Below are 17,882 nucleotides of genomic sequence, written 5' to 3' on the forward strand. Positions count from 1 at the left end.
CCCCTATGTACAGGAATATAACTACTATAATACCGCCCCCTATGTACAAGAATATAACTGCTATAATACTGCCCCCTATGTACAGGAATATAACTACTATAATACTGCCCCCTATGTACAAGAATATAACTACTATAATACTGCCCCCTATGTACAGGAATATAACTACTATAATACTGCCCCCTATGTACAAGAATATAACTACTATAATACTGCCCCCTATGTACAAGAATATAACTACTATAATACTGCCCCCTATGTACAAGAATATAACTGCTATAATACTGCCCCCTATGTACAAGAATATAACTACTATAATACTGCCCCCTATGTACAAGAATATAACTACTATAATACTGCTCCTATGTACAAGAATATAACTACTATAATACTGCCCCCTATGTACAGGAATATAACTACTATAATACTGCCCCCTATGTACAAGAATATAACTACTATAATACTGCCCCCTATGTACAGGAATATAACTACTATAATACTGCCCCCTATGTACAAGAATATAACTACTATAATACTGCCCCCTATGTACAAGACTATAACTACTATAATACTGCCCCCTATGTACAGGAAAATAACTACTATAATACTGCCCCCTATGTACAAGAATATAACTACTATAATACTGCCCCCTATGTACAAGAATATAACTACTATAATACTGCCCCCTATGTACAAGAATATAACTACTATAATACTGCTCCTATGTACAAGAATATAACTACTATAATACTGCCCCCTATGTACAGGAATATAACTACTATAATACTGCCCCCTATGTACAGGAATATAACTACTATAATACTGCCTCCTATGTACAAGAATATAACTACTATAATACTGCCTCCTATGTACAGGAATATAACTACTATAATACTGCCCCCTATGTACAGGAATATAACTACTATAATACTGCCTCCTATGTACAAGAATATAACTGCTATAATACTGCCCCCTATGTACAAGAATATAACTGCTATAATACTGCCCCCTATGTACAGGAATATAACTACTATAATACTGCCCCCTATGTACAGGAATATAACTACTATAATACTGCCCCCTATGTACAGGAATATAACTACTATAATACTGCCCCCTATGTACAATAATATAACTACTATAATACTGCCCCCTATGTACAGGAATATAACTACTATAATACTGCCCCCTATGTACAAGAATATAACTACTATAATACTGTCCCCTATGTACAAGAATATAACTACTATAATACTGCCCCCTATGTACAAGAATATAACTACTATAATACTGCCCCCTATGTACAGGAATATAACTACTATAATACTGCCCACTATGTACAGGAATATAACTACTATAATACTGCCCCCTATGTACAAGAATATAACTACTATAATACTGCCCAGTATGTACAAGAATATAACTACTATAATACTGCCCCCTATGTACAAGAATATAACTACTATAATACTGCCCCCTATGTACAAGAATATAACTACTATAATACTGCCCCTTATGTACAAGACTATAACTACTATAATACTGCCCCCTATGTACAAGAATATAACTACTATAATACTGCCCCCCATGTACAGGAATATAACTACTATAATACTGCCCCCTATGTACAAGAATATAACTACTATAATACTGTCCCCTATGTACAAGAATATAACTACTATAATACTGCCCCCTATGTACAAGAATATAACTACTATAATACTGCCCCCCATGTACAGGAATATAACTACTATAATACTGCCCCCTATGTACAAGAATATAACTACTATAATACTGTCCCCTATGTACAAGAATATAACTACTATAATACTGCCCCCTATGTACAAGAATATAACTACTATAATACTGCCCCCTATGTACAAGAATATAACTACTATAATACTGCTCCTATGTACAGGAATATAACTACTATAATACTGTCCCCTATGTACAGGAATATAACTACTATAATACTGCCCCCTATGTACAGGAATATAACTACTATAATACTGCCCCCTATGTACAAGAATATAACTACTATAATACTGTCCCCTATGTACAAGAATATAACTACTATAATACTGCCCCCTATGTACAAGAATATAACTACTATAATACTGCCCCCTATGTACAGGAATATAACTACTATAATACTGCCCCCTATGTACAGGAATATAACTACTATAATACTGCCCCCTATGTACAGGAATATAACTACTATAATACTGCCCCCTATGTACAGGAATATAACTACTATAATACTGCCCCCTATGTACAGGAATATAACTACTATAATACTGCCTCCTATGTACAGGAATATAACTACTATAATACTGCCCCCTATGTACAAGAATATAACTACTATAATACTGCCCCCTATGTACAAGAACTACTATAATACCGCCCCCTATGTACAAGAATATAACTACTATAATACCGCCCCCTATGTACAGGAATATAACTACTATAATACTGGCCCCTATGTACAGGAATATAACTACTATAATACTGCCCCCTATGTACAGGAATATAACTACTATAATACTGCCCCCTATGTACAGGAATATAACTACTATAATACTGCCCCCTATGTACAGGAATATAACTACTATAATACTGCCTCCTATGTACAAGAATATAACTACTATAATACTGCCCCTATGTACAAGAATATAACTACTATAATACTGCCCCCTATGTACAAGAATATAACTACTATAATACTGCCCCTATGTACAAGAATATAACTACTATAATACTGCCCCCTATGTACAAGAATATAACTACTATAATACTGCCCCTATGTACAAGAATATAACTCCTATAATACTGCCCCCTATGTACAGGAATATAACTCCTATAATACTGCCCCCTATGTACAAGAATATAACTACTATAATACTGCCCCCTATGTACAGGAATATAACTACTATAATACTGCCCCCTATGTACAAGAATATAACTACTATAATACTGCCCCCTATGTACAAGAATATAACTACTATAATACTGCTCCCTATGTACAAGAATATAACTACTATAATACTGCCCCCTATGTACAAGAATAAAACTACTATAATACTGCCTCCTATGTACAAGAATATAACTACTATAATACTGCCCCCTATGTACAGGAATATAATCACACCATAACACTCACCCTTCTCCTCATTGTGGGCGGCTGGGTTGGATGATGGGAGGTCGCTGTTGGCTCTTAGCTGGAGGAGAGATGTGATAGTTATATTGGGGTGTGATAGTGCATCCCCTGTAGCCCCCCAGTACATGCAGTATCGGGGGTGTATGCTATATACGTGCTCAGGCTGTGGTGACGCTTTCTGTACTTTCTGGGATGGAGGACATTTTCCTGTAGACATGATGTAACAGATCAGAGGCCGCGATGTGACAGATGCTTCTGGTTATATTATAATTATCATCACAGATGACAGGGGCTCATACATGAGGATTAGCGGGGGGTCCGCGGGGCCCGATGAGACATCTCCCGGGTGGGATGTGCCAGGAACACGTGTTGTGGCTCTGAGGGTCCCCGGCGCTCGTCTCCTGCCGAAATATTATCTACATGATGGAACAAGACCTGGGGCTCACTGCTCCAAGGCGCCAAATTATTATACATCATTGCTGGTGTATGGGGATATCCTCTGTATGATAGTGCTGTGTATGGGGATATCCTCTGTATGATAGTGCTGTGTATGGGGATATCCTCTGTATGATAGTGCTGTGTATGGGGATATCCTCTGTATGATAGTGCTGTGTATGGGGATATCCTCTGTATGATAGTGCTGTGTATGGGGATATCCCCTGTATGATAGTGCTGTGTATGGGGATATCCCCTGTATGATAGTGCTGTGTATGGGGATATCCCCTGTATGATAGTGCTGTGTATGGGGATATCCCCTGTATGATAGTGCTGTGTATGGGGATATCCCCTGTATGATAGTGCTGTGTATGGGGATATCCCCTGTATGATAGTGCTGTGTATGGGGATATCCCCTGTATGATAGTGCTGTGTATGGGGATATCCCCTGTATGATAGTGCTGTGTATGGGGATATCCACTGTATGATAGTGCTGTGTATGGGGATATCCCCTGTATGATAGTGCTGTGTATGGGGATATCCCCTGTATGATAGTGCTGTGTATGGGGATATCCCCTGTATGATAGTGCTGTGTATGAGGATATCCCCTGTATGATAGTGCTGTGTATGAGGATATCCCCTGTATGATAGTGCTGTGTATGGGGATATCCTCTGTATGATAGTGCTGTGTATGGGGATATCCTCTGTATGATAGTCCTGTGTATGGGGATATCCGCTGTATGATAGTCCTGTGTATGGGCATATCCTCTGTATGATAGTGCTGTGCATGAGGATATACTCTGTATGATAGTGCTGTGCATGAGGATATCCTCTGTATGATAGTGCTGTGTATGGGGATATCCTCTGTATGATAGTGCTGTGTATGGGCATATCCTCTGTATGATAGTGCTGTGTATGGGGATATCCTCTGTATGATAGTGCTGTGCATGGGGATATCCTCTGTATGATAGTGCTGTGCATGAGGATATCCTCTGTATGATAGTCCTGTGTATGGGGATATCCTATGTATGATAGTGCTGTGTATGGGGATATCCTATGTATGATAGTGCTGTGTATGGGGATATCCTCTGTATGATAGTGCTGTGCATGAGGATATCCTCTGTATGATAGTCCTGTGTATGGGGATATCCTCTGTATGATAGTGCTGTGTATGGGGATATCCTCTGTATGATGGTGCTGTGTATGGGGATATCCTCTGTATGATGGTGCTGTGTATGGGGATATCCTCTGTATGATAGTGCTGTGTATGGGGATATCCTCTGTATGATAGTGCTGTGTATGGGGATATCCTCTGTATGATAGTGCTGTGTATGAGGATATCCTCTGTATGATAGTGCTGTGTATGAGGATATCCCCTGTATGATAGTGCTGTGTATGGGGATATCCCCTGTATGATAGTGCTGTGTATGGGGATATCCTCTGTATGATAGTGCTGTGTATGGGGATATCCTCTGTATGATAGTGCTGTGTATGGGGATATCCTCTGCATGATAGTGCTGTGTATGAGGATATCCTCTGTATGATAGTGCTGTGTATGAGGATATCCCCTGTATGATAGTGCTGTGCATGGGGATATCCTCTGTATGATAGTGCTGTGCATGAGGATATCCTCTGTATGATAGTGCTGTGCATGAGGATATACTCTGTATGATAGTGCTGTGTATGGGGATATCCTCTGTATGATAGTGCTGTGTATGGGGATATCCTCTGTATGATAGTGCTGTGTATGGGGATATCCTCTGTATGATAGTGCTGTGCATGAGGATATCCTCTGTATGATAGTGCTGTGCATGAGGATATACTCTGTATGATAGTGCTGTGTATGGGGATATCCTCTGTATGATAGTGCTGTGTATGGGGATATCCTCTGTATGATAGTGCTGCACATGAGGATATCCTCTGTATGATAGTCCTGTGTATGGGGATATCCTCTGTATGATAGTGCTGTGTATGAGGATATCCTCTGCATGATAGTGCTGTGTATGAGGATATCCTCTGTATGATAGTGCTGTGTATGATGGTATCCTCTGTATGATAGTGCTGTGTATGAGGGTATCCTCTGTATCATAGTGCTGTGTATGGGGATATCCTCTGTATGATAGTGCTGTGTATGGGGATATCCTCTGTATGATAGTGCTGTGTATGGGGATATCCTCTGTATGATACTGCTGAGTATAAGGATATCCTCTGTATGATAGTGCTGTGCATGAGGATATCCTCTGTATGATAGTGTTGGGTATGAGGATATCATCTGTATGATACAGCTGTGCATGGGGATATTCTCTCTATGATAGTGCTGTGTATAAGGATAGCCTCTGTATGATACTGATGTGCATGGGGATATCCTCTGTATGATACTGCTGTGTATGGGGATATCCTCTGTATGATACTGCTGTGTATGGGCATATCCTCTGTATGATACTGCTGTGTATGAGGATATCCTCTGTATGGTAGTGCTGTGTATGGGCATATCCTCTGTATGATACCGCTGTGTATGGGGATATCCTCTGAATGATACTGCTGTGTATGGGCATATCCTCCGTATGGTAGTGCTGTGTATGAGGATATCCTCTGTATGATACCGCAGTGTATGGGGATATCCTCTGTATGATACTGCTGTGTATGGGCATATCCTCTGTATGGTAGTGCTGTGTATGAGGATATCCTCTGTATGATACCGCTGTGTATGGGGATATCCTCTGAATGATACTGCTGTGTATGGGCATATCCTCCGTATGGTAGTGCTGTGTATGAGGAGATCCTCTGTATGATACCGCTGTGTATGGGGATATCCTCTGAATGATACTGCTGTGTATGGGCATATCCTCCGTATGGTAGTGCTGTGTATGAGGATATCCTCTGTATGATACCGCTGTGCATGGGGATATCCTCTGAATGATACTGCTGTGTATGGGCATATCCTCTGTATGGTAGTGCTGTGTATGAGGATATCCTCTGTATGATACTGCTGTGTATGGGGATATCCTCTGTATGATACTGCTGTGTATGGGGATATCCTCTGTATGATACTGCTGTGTATGGGGATATCCTCTGTATGATACTGCTGTGTATGGGCATATCCTCTGTATGATAGTGCTGGGTATGAGGATATCCTCTGAATGATAGTGCTGGGTATGAGGATATCCTCTGAATGATAGTGCTGGGTATGAGGATATCCTCTGTATGGTAGTGCTGTGTATGAGGATATCCTCTGTATGATACTGCTGTGTATGGGGATATCCTCTGTATGATACTGCTGTGTATGGGGATATCCTCTGTATGATACTGCTGTGTATGGGCATATCCTCTGTATGATAGTGCTGGGTATGAGGATATCCTCTGTATGATAGTGCTGGGTATGAGGATATCCTCTGTATGATAGTGCTGTGTATGGGCATATCCTCTGTATGATAGTTCTGTGTATGAGGATATCCTCTGTATGATACTGCTGTGTATGGGGATATCCTCTGTATGATACTGCTGTGTATGGGCATATCCTCTGTATGATACTGCTGTGTATGGGCATATCCTCTGTATGGTAGTGCTGTGTATGAGGATATCCTCTGTATGATAGTGCTGTGTATGGGGATATCCTCTGTATGATAGTCCTGTGTATGGGGATATCCTCTGTATGATACTGCTGTGTATGGGGATATCCTCTGTATGATACTGCTGTGTATGGGCATATCCTCTGTATGGTAGTACTGTGTATGAGGATATCCTCTGTATGATAGTGCTGTGTATGAGGATATCCTCTGTATGATAGTGCTGTGTATGGGCATATCCTCTGTATGGTAGTGCTGTGTATGGGCATATCCTCTGTATGGTAGTGCTGTGTATGAGGATATCCTCTGTATGATACCGCTGTGTATGGGGATATCCTCTGAATGATACTGCTGTGTATGGGGATATCCCTTTAAGAAGCTGTTCTTGTGTAGCCTCGTCACCTCCCGCTGCAGTGTTACCAGATACAGATACATATTTTCGGGAAGACATTTGAGCCATTAGTGATATACAGGATCGTTAATAACCTGCTCTATAAGTGTCACCATTGGTGCCGGGCCGTGTCCTCTATATATCATTACTCAGCATTAACCTTGTGTGCACCAGGGCAGACTACGTACATCAGGATCACTTAAAGTGGGACTCCTTACATACTTAACTTACAAAACCTGGCCTAAAGTATGTGACCCTGTCCAGTATTATGGTAGGAACATGTCCACAGATGTTGGGAGGAAGGTGGTGGTACGATGCTGGTAGATATACTGTGCCCACCCATGCTCCGACCCAACTGGTGGGAAAGTCTCTCCTTATATTCTGACTTGGACACTTAAAGGACATGAGAGCACTTGGGCCGCCCGATGGGAATCCATGATCCCGCAACTTTCCCAACTCCAGACCATGACGCGAAACCCTCCTCCTACACTGGTGGACCCTCAACAGCTACATGTTCTGCATATACAACCCAAACCCACCTGGGACTGCTACAAGTCCAACTGGGTCTAAGGGGCAAGGATAGTAGTTCAGGGGTTGAATGGCTGGATGGTTTGGGCCTAGATGGTTGTAACGAAGGCTCCTGGAGTAGGGACCCCCGACAGGGCTGGCTCTGACACAACCAGAAAGGAGGGGTGCGGTGCAGGATTCTCCCGCCTGAAAATGGTCTCAGGCTGTTGTTGTATGGGACCAGGATTGTAAATGACTGGCCAGGGACACACAAGGACACGGAAAGGTCCAACTCAGTCTGTTAATTGTCCACCAAAGAACATCAATCTAAAAATCAGTCCCCGGTGGCATGCAAGGCTTTTAGCAAGGCTGGCTATTGACTACAAACTATCCCTGTTAATATTGGGGCTGGAACTTTCTCCCTCACCCCTGAAATGACAGTCTAGGTAGGTTTTCTGTAGCCTTCTTGACTCTGCTATGTCCCAGCTCAATCAATCAACTCCTCTATCCAGAGAGACACAATGGGGCACATTTACTTACCCGGTCCGTTCGCGATCCAGCGGCGCGTTCTCTGCACTGGATTCGGGTCCGGCCGGGATTCATCAAAGCAGTTCCTCCGACGTCCACCAGGTGGCGCTGCTGCGCTGAAGTCCGCTGGAATGCCTCGAAATACACCGGCCTATCCAAGATGAAGGTGAGTGAAATTTTCGCGACACAAATTTTTTTTTAAATGCGGCGGTTTTTCCGAATACGTCGGGTTTTCGTTCGGCCACGCCCCCCGATTTCCGTCGCGTGCATACCGGCGCCGATGCGCCAAATTCCGATCGCGTGCGCCAAAAACCCGGGGCAATTCAGGTACAATCGGCGCAAATCGGAAATATTCGGGTAACACGTCGGGAAAACGCGAATCGGGCCCTTAGTAAATGACCCCCAATGTCAGGAGACCGAGAACAGAAGACAATCTCAGCAAAAGACCCAGAACCAGGGCAGAATCCCCTGTAATAAACATGTGGAGTCTGGCTCTGGAATGTTCTGGAGTTGGCAGCCAAATGGACAGCCTGCTTACCACCAGGTGATGTGAAACAGTAAACACAGATTTAAAGTAATTTATTTACATTAGCAGCACCTGCTCCGGCAGAAAATAGACACAGGAGGCCAGCTCAGACAATAGTTTACTTAGGAAAACTTGTTTTTTTCTTTGTTACAGACAACAGCAGGGTGATCAGGCCTACAGCATCCACTCCAGTGGGACTACTGGCAGAAAATAATAATGACTCCCATCTATGGCCATTACGGCCCCATCCATAGGTTTTAAGAAGTCCAGGTGCTTTTCAGGCAGGAATAAATCAGATTTGCTGTGCTGCAGAAAATTCACTAATGTTGGCAAGTACGTACCATAGATACTCCACTGACAGTGGCATAACTACAAGAAGAGCAGTTGCTAAGGGGCTTAGGGTGTCAGTGGACCGGCTACCTGACCCGACAAACAGAAGAATGGAGTACACAGTACACATGTGAGCCGGGGGATCAGATAGGAAATGGGGACTAGTTGGAGGGGACTGCAGGACTAGGATTCCCACATCTCGGCTTCCTTCTATCTACTTCTATGATGTGCTCAGCTGCTACTGGGATCCAAGATAAGGGGGCACATTTACTTACCCGGTCCATTCGCGATCCAGCGGTGGGTTCTCCGACGCTGATTCGGGTTCTGCCGGGATTCACAAAGGTCCGTGCGCCGATATTCACCAGGTGTCGCTGCTGCGCCGAGGTCCGCCGAAGTTCACCTGCTTTTTTTCTGGTGTATGTGAGTGCTTGATCTTGCGACACAAATGGCTTTTTAAATTCTGCGTTTTTTCCGAATCCTTCAGGTTATCCGGTGGCCACGCCCCCCATTTCTGTCGCGCGAAAGTCAGCGCGATTGCAGCAAAAATCGATCGCGTGCGCCACAATCCAGTGAAATACAGCGCAAAGCAGAAATATTCGGGAAAAACCTGACGGATTCACGGCTGCGGACCCTTAGTAAATGTGCCCCAAGGTGTGTGTTTGTATACGGTACACGTAGTGTGCGTGTAGTGTGCGTGTTTGTATACGGTACACGTAGTGTGCGTGTGTTTGTATACGGTACACGTAGTGTGCGTGTGTTTGTATACGGTACACGTAGTGTGCGTGTGTTTGTATACGGTACACGTAGTGTGCGTGTGTTTGTATACGGTACACGTAGTGTGCGTGTGTTTGTATACGGTACACGTAGTGTGCGTGTGTTTGTATACGGTACACGTAGTGTGCGTGTGTTTGTATACGGTACACGTAGTGTGCGTGTGTTTGTATACGGTACACGTAGTGTGCGTGTGTTTGTATACGGTACACGTAGTGTGCGTGTGTTTGTATACGGTACACGTAGTGTGCGTGTGTTTGTATACGGTACACGTAGTGTGCGTGTGTTTGTATACGGTACACGTAGTGTGCGTGTGTTTGTATACGGTACACGTAGTGTGCGTGTGTTTGTATACGGTACACGTAGTGTGCGTGTGTTTGTATACGGTACACGTAGTGTGCGTGTGTTTGTATACGGTACACGTAGTGTGCGTGTGTTTGTATACGGTACACGTAGTGTGCGTGTGTTTGTATACGGTACACGTAGTGTGCGTGTGTTTGTATACGGTACACGTAGTGTGCGTGTGTTTGTATACGGTACACGTAGTGTGCGTGTGTTTGTATACGGTACACGTAGTGTGCGTGTGTTTGTATACGGTACACGTAGTGTGCGTGTGTTTGTATACGGTACACGTAGTGTGCGTGTGTTTGTATACGGTACACGTAGTGTGCGTGTGTTTGTATACGGTACACGTAGTGTGCGTGTGTTTGTATACGGTACACGTAGTGTGCGTGTGTTTGTATACGGTACACGTAGTGTGCGTGTGTTTGTATACGGTACACGTAGTGTGCGTGTGTTTGTATACGGTACACGTAGTGTGCGTGTGTTTGTATACGGTACACGTAGTGTGCGTGTGTTTGTATACGGTACACGTAGTGTGCGTGTGTTTGTATACGGTACACGTAGTGTGCGTGTGTTTGTATACGGTACACGTAGTGTGCGTGTGTTTGTATACGGTACACGTAGTGTGCGTGTGTTTGTATACGGTACACGTAGTGTGCGTGTGTTTGTATACGGTACACGTAGTGTGCGTGTGTTTGTATACGGTACACGTAGTGTGCGTGTGTTTGTATACGGTACACGTAGTGTGCGTGTGTTTGTATACGGTACACGTAGTGTGCGTGTGTTTGTATACGGTACACGTAGTGTGCGTGTGTTTGTATACGGTACACGTAGTGTGCGTGTGTTTGTATACGGTACACGTAGTGTGCGTGTGTTTGTATACGGTACACGTAGTGTGCGTGTGTTTGTATACGGTACACGTAGTGTGCGTGTGTTTGTATACGGTACACGTAGTGTGCGTGTGTTTGTATACGGTACACGTAGTGTGCGTGTGTTTGTATACGGTACACGTAGTGTGCGTGTGTTTGTATACGGTACACGTAGTGTGCGTGTGTTTGTATACGGTACACGTAGTGTGCGTGTGTTTGTATACGGTACTCGTAGTGTGCGTGTGTTTGTATACGGTACTCGTAGTGTGTGTGTTTGTATACGGTACACGTAGTGTGTGTGTGTTTGTATACGGTACACGTAGTGTGTGTGTGTTTGTATACGGTACACGTAGTGTGTGTGTGTTTGTATACGGTACTCGTAGTGTGTGTGTTTGTATACGGTACTCGTAGTGTGTGTGTTTGTATACGGTACTCGTAGTGTGTGTGTCTGTGTGTGTGTGTGTCTTTGTTACTATCTGTACTACAAAGTTCCTAACTATCCCAGGTTTCTGGAACAGACTCACATTTTAGATAAATTATTTTTGCATATTTGGCCAGAATCAAATGGATGTAAACTATTGGAAAAGAAAACTGCAGGTTGGAAATGAAAGAATAGCTGACAAGTATAAGAGCTCTCTCTGTCCCATAGCAGTTACCTGAAAGCGCGGTGTATAATAGGGAATCACTTAGCTATGGGGCCATTACAGGACAAGTCTCCAGCCGCCAGGCCTCCAGTAACGGGAGCGAGAGGGACTCATCATTGTAAGTAACGCTCCGGAGCCCCCGGAGACAACGCTGAGAAGCTTAATAAAATCCTCAACTAATAATGGAAGATTCTCCTGTCCTGAGGACTGCCAGTCACTTAATGCGGGAGGGGGACGGAGAGGGGGAAGCATGTAATCCTATTAGAAGGATTAATTAGAGTAAAAGGTGACGGGGCAGAGGTGAGGAGGGCAGGCAATTACGAGGAGTGAGAAATGGATAGGGTTAGGGTTACCGCCGCACTGAAGTTCTCCTTGTTCTCCAAAAATCACATATTAAAAATCACAACACATATTGGGGGTCATTTACTAAGGGCCCGATTCGCGTTTTCCCGACGTGTTACCCGAATATTTCCGATTTGCGCCGATTGTACCTGAATTGCCCCGGGTTTTTGGCGCACGCGATCGGAATTTGGCGCATCGGCGCCGGTATGCACGCGACGGAAATCGGGGGGCGTGGCCGAACGAAAACCCGACGTATTCGGAAAAAACGCCGCATTTAAAAAAAAATTTGTGTCGCGAAAATTTCACTCACCTTCATCTTGGATAGGCCGGTGTATTTCGAGGCATTCCAGCGGACTTCAGCGCAGCAGCGCCACCTGGTGGACGTCAGAGGAACTGCTTTGATGAATCCCGGCCGGACCCGAATCCAGTGCAGAGAACGCGCCGCTGGATCGCGAACGGACCGGGTAAGTAAATGTGCCCCATTATGTTAGGGAATTGCAATGTAAGCAATTGCCTTATGCAAGTGGTCTCGCTTTACAGCTTGTCGCAATTCAGCAAATGATCTTAAAAAATAAAAACTGCTACAATCACATTGTACTAAAAAAACAAAAAAAAAAACAAAAACAAAAACACAAAACGCAAGATGTTTGTGCGTCTTGTCATTCAGACGTGGTGCGTGTCTGGTGGATCTGCTCCCGCGCCTCCCCTGCTATACTATGTATGAGGTGCAGCTGCAGGGCCCCCACTCATCTGGATTCATTGTAATCCGCAATGCGGCCCTTCTGACACCAGCACCTGCTAGGATGAGGTTACCGGGAGGTGATGGAGCCGCAGATGAAGGGGAACTCAGCATCTCATCAGCCCAGGAACATATGTCTCCATTACCGGTTTATTGTCCCGCCATCGTTCCCACAATTTTATCTCTTCTGTTTTATTGGCTGCTTGTAAAATTATACAGGACAAGTGATGCGAGAATTTCACGAGCTACAAGGGGGCAACAAACTACAACGTGTACACATGGAATTCACTATCCCCCAACTACTATAATACTGCCCCCTATGTACAATAATATAACTACTAAAATACTGCCCCCTATGTACAATAATATAACTACTATAATACTGCCCCCTATGTACAGGAATATAACTACTATAATACTGCCCCCTATGTACAGGAATATAACTACTATAATACTGCCCCCTATGTACAGGAATATAACTACTATAATACTGCCCCCTATGTACAATAATATAACTACTAAAATACTGCCCCCTATGTACAATAATATAACTACTATAATACTGCCCCCTATGTACAGGAATATAACTACTATAATACTGCCCCCTATGTACAGGAATATAACTACTATAATACTGCCCCCTATGTACAGGAATATAACTACTATAATACTGCCCCCTATGTACAGGAATATAACTACTATAATACTGCCCCCTGTGTACAAGAATATAACTACTATAATACCGCCCCCTATGTACAGGAATATAACTACTATAATACCGCCCCCTATGTACAGGAATATAACTACTATAATACTGCCCCCTATGTACAGGAATATAACTACTATAATACTGCCCCCTATGTACAGGAATATAACTACTATAATACTGCCCCCTATGTACAGGAATATAACTACTATAATACTGTCCCTATGTACAAGAATATAACTACTATAATACTGCCCCCTATGTACAGGAATATAACTACTATAATACTGCTCCCTATGTACAGGAATATAACTACTATAATACTGCCCCCTATGTACAAGAATATAACTACTATAATACTGCCCCCTATGTACAGGAATATAACTGCTATAATACTGCCCCCTATGTACAAGAATATAACTACTATAATACTGCCCCCTATGTACAGGAATATAACTACTATAATACTGCCCCTATGTACAGGAATATAACTACTATAATACTGCCCCCTATATACAGGAATATAACTACTATAATACTGCCCCTATGTACAAGAATATAACTACTATAATACTGCCCCCTATGTACAAGAATATAACTACTATAATCCTGCCCCCTATGTACAAGAATATAACTACTATAATACTGCCCCCTATGTACAGGAATATAACTACTATAATACTGCCCCCTATATACAGGAATATAACTACTATAATACTGCCCCCTATGTACAAGAATATAACTACTATAATACTGCCCCCTATGTACAGGAATATAACTACTATAATACTGCCCCTATGTACAGGAATATAACTACTATAATACTGCCCCCTATGTACAGGGATATAACTACTATAATACTGCCCCCTATGTACAAGAATATAACTACTATAATACTGCCCCCTATGTACAAGAATATAACTACTATAATACTGCCCCCTATGTACAAGAATATAACTACTATAATACTGCCCCCTATGTACAGGAATATAACTACTATAATACTGCCCCCTATGTACAAGAATATAACTACTATAATACTGCCCCTATGTACAAGAATATAACTACTATAATACTGCCCCCTATGTACAAGACTATAACTACTATAATACTGCCCCTATGTACAGGAATATAACTACTATAATACTGCCCCCTATGTACAAGACTATAACTACTATAATACTGCCCCCTATGTACAGGAATATAACTACTATAATACTGCCCCCTATGTACAGGAATATAACTACTATAATACTGCCCCCTATGTACAGGAATATAACTACTATAATACTGCCCCCTATGTACAGGAATATAACTGCTATAATACCGTCTCCTATGTACAAGAATATAACTACTATAATATTGCCCCCTATGTACAAGAATATAACTACTATAATACTGCCCCCTATGTACAAGTATACAGCAGTGTATCCTGGGTGTGCCTCTGTGGATAATTTGGGGTGAGGTGTGTGGTAATGATGGGGTGATGATTGCGGCGCTTGCTCTGGCTGTGGGTTTCTTCCTGTGGCTCGGTGCCACGCGCTCGCTCAGTATAATTCCGTGTTGTGTTTCTGCCTCGGCGCTCGCACTGAGGACCAACATCTCATCTCCCGCCTCCCGGTGCCAGATGTACAGTGTGACTGGAGGGCGATAAGGCGCCCCAGGGGCGAGTGCTGCCGCATCGCACAGACCACAAACCATAGAGCATCTCATCTATGCCATAATAACCCAGGCACTAGGGGGCGACATTGTTTCCACCCAATAGCTTCAAAGTGCCAGTCATGGGGATGGAAGTAAATCGTATACGACCAATCATCTGTGTATGTGATGAGAGCGGTTGTCATGGGTTACTGCACATATTCGCCGTTTGCTCGGTGCTCGTTGTCCTTATACTCGTGCACTTCTCTCTCGTTGCGGCTTAATGACCTATTTACGTGCTGACGATTCCCACAGTCTAATTAATTCAGCATCTCACAACTCAATTACAGAAAATCCCCATCAGCCGGTGACCTTGAGAGCGAGAAGGAGGCGCGAGGAATTATATGTATCGGAATGTAATAAGGACGGAATGTTATATCAACGGAAAGTCATCACAGTGATGTCATCAGTAGGGGGCGGGGCTGTGACTACCTCTCACACAGGATATACAGGCAGGAGGCGGGGCTGTGACTACCTCTCACACAGGATGTAGAGGCAGGGGGCGGGGCTGACTACCTCTCACACAGGATGTAGAGGCAGGGGGCGGGGCTGTGACTACCTCTCACACAGGATATACAGGCAGGGGGCGGGGCTGTGACTACCTCTCACACAGGATGTAGAGGCAGGGGGCGGGGCTGACTACCTCTCACACAGGATGTAGAGGCAGGGGGCGGGGCTGTGACTACCTCTCACACAGGATATACAGGCAGGGGGCGGGGCTGTGACTACCTCTCACACAGGATATACAGGCAGGGGGCGGGGCTGTGACTACCTCTCACACAGGATATACAGGCAGGGGGCAGGGCTGTGATTACCTCTACCAAATGATATACAGGCTGATGTTATTGAAGTATAAGGTGTGCAGGTCTTTATTGTGGTCACCATGTAACACATTGGGGCAAATTTACTTACCCGGCCCATTCGCGATCCAGCGGCGCGTTCTCTGCTCTGGATTCGGGTCCGGCCGGGATTCATGAAGGCAGTTCCTCCGCCGTCCACCAGGTGGCGCTGCTGCGCTGAAAATCATCTCCACGCGCCGGAATGCACCACCTCGGACCAGGTGAAGGTAAGCGGTCACCAAGCGACACTTTTTCGGGTTTTAAATGCGGCGGTTTTTCCGAATACGTCGGGTTTTCGTTCGGCCACGCCCCCCGATTTCCGTCGCGCGCATGCCGGCGCCGATGCGCCACAATCCGATCGCGTGCGACACAATCCCGGGGCAATTCAGGTACAATCGGCGCAAATCGGAAATATTCGGGTAACACGTCGGGAAAACGCGATTCGGGCCCTTAGTAAATGACCCCCATTGTCTGGGTGGTTTTCCATGACACCGGGTGCAGCTGATGTCACCCAGGTCCCTGGTGCAATGACACCTCCACCATGAAGCTGCTGTCCCTGGTGCTGAAGCTCGGATCTATCTACTTCCACCTCTCGGTTCCAAGAATAGCCTTGTGGCACACTGGGGCAGAGATGAGGGAGATGACTAATAACTGGGAATACGGGGCTCCCAGTCCTCCATCCATACACCTCTATGGGGCAGATTTACTTAACCGGTCCCGTCACGATCCAGAGGTGCATTGTCCGACGTGGATTCGGGTCTGGCGCGATTCATTAAGATCGTGCGTCCGAGTTCCTTCCTGTGTCGCTGCTGCACCGAGGTCGGACGGAGTTCACCATCTTCTTCCCAGTGCATTCTGCGGTTTAAATTCTGCGGTTTTTCCGACGTCCACGCCCCGCAATTTCTGTTGCATGCAAGCCGACGCCGATCCGATCGCGTGCGCCAAAATCTCAGGGCGATTCGGCGCAAAACAGAAACATTTGGGAAACCCGACGAAAGTGCGGCATTCGGACCCTTAGTAAATGAGCCCCTATGACTGTATCCTTGGTGTTACAAGGTTCCCCATTCCTCGGTTTGTTCTTTCCGTCACGTTCTTTAGGACTCTTGTTTTTCGTTATGAGTTTTATTTCCCTTCCAGGGAGTCCAGGAGGTGGGGTGTTCTGCTGACGACAGCCAAAATCCTCATTCTTCTTTAGTAGATGGGTTGAGATGTCGGCAAGGGTCCTCCTTATCTAGTATGGGGGCTATAGTGACTAAGGACCCCATTTCCAGTTATGGAACAGAAGACGAGCTGAAGTGTCAGTGTATACTGCAGCTTTGGCATTCTATTCATTGATCTGAAGGCTCGGTATAAATAGTAAGATGAGTTTGCAGGTTAAGCGAGTGACTCTCCGTTTTGCCGTAGAGGTTAACAATGAGATGGATGCACTTATATTCGGCCGGTGGTTTTTTCTCTCCTCCGTTTCCAGTCCGGTGAGAGGAATCTTTCTGCG

At 44.3% G+C, this 17,882-nt stretch overlaps 1 protein-coding gene across 1 annotated transcript in view; it reads right to left on the reverse strand.

Moving 5' to 3' along the window:
* PCP4L1 (Purkinje cell protein 4 like 1) overlaps positions 1 to 17,882 on the reverse strand; it is a 32,152-nt gene that overhangs the window by 3,464 nt on the left and 10,806 nt on the right. The window contains exon 2 of the mRNA XM_072114585.1: positions 3,161 to 3,218. Coding sequence (XP_071970686.1) covers positions 3,161 to 3,218 — 58 coding nt within the window. The remainder of the gene's footprint in view (positions 1 to 3,160; positions 3,219 to 17,882) is intronic.

This window comes from Engystomops pustulosus, chromosome 7 (assembly GCF_040894005.1).
Source record: "Engystomops pustulosus chromosome 7, aEngPut4.maternal, whole genome shotgun sequence".
Lineage (NCBI taxonomy): Eukaryota > Metazoa > Chordata > Amphibia > Anura > Leptodactylidae > Engystomops > Engystomops pustulosus.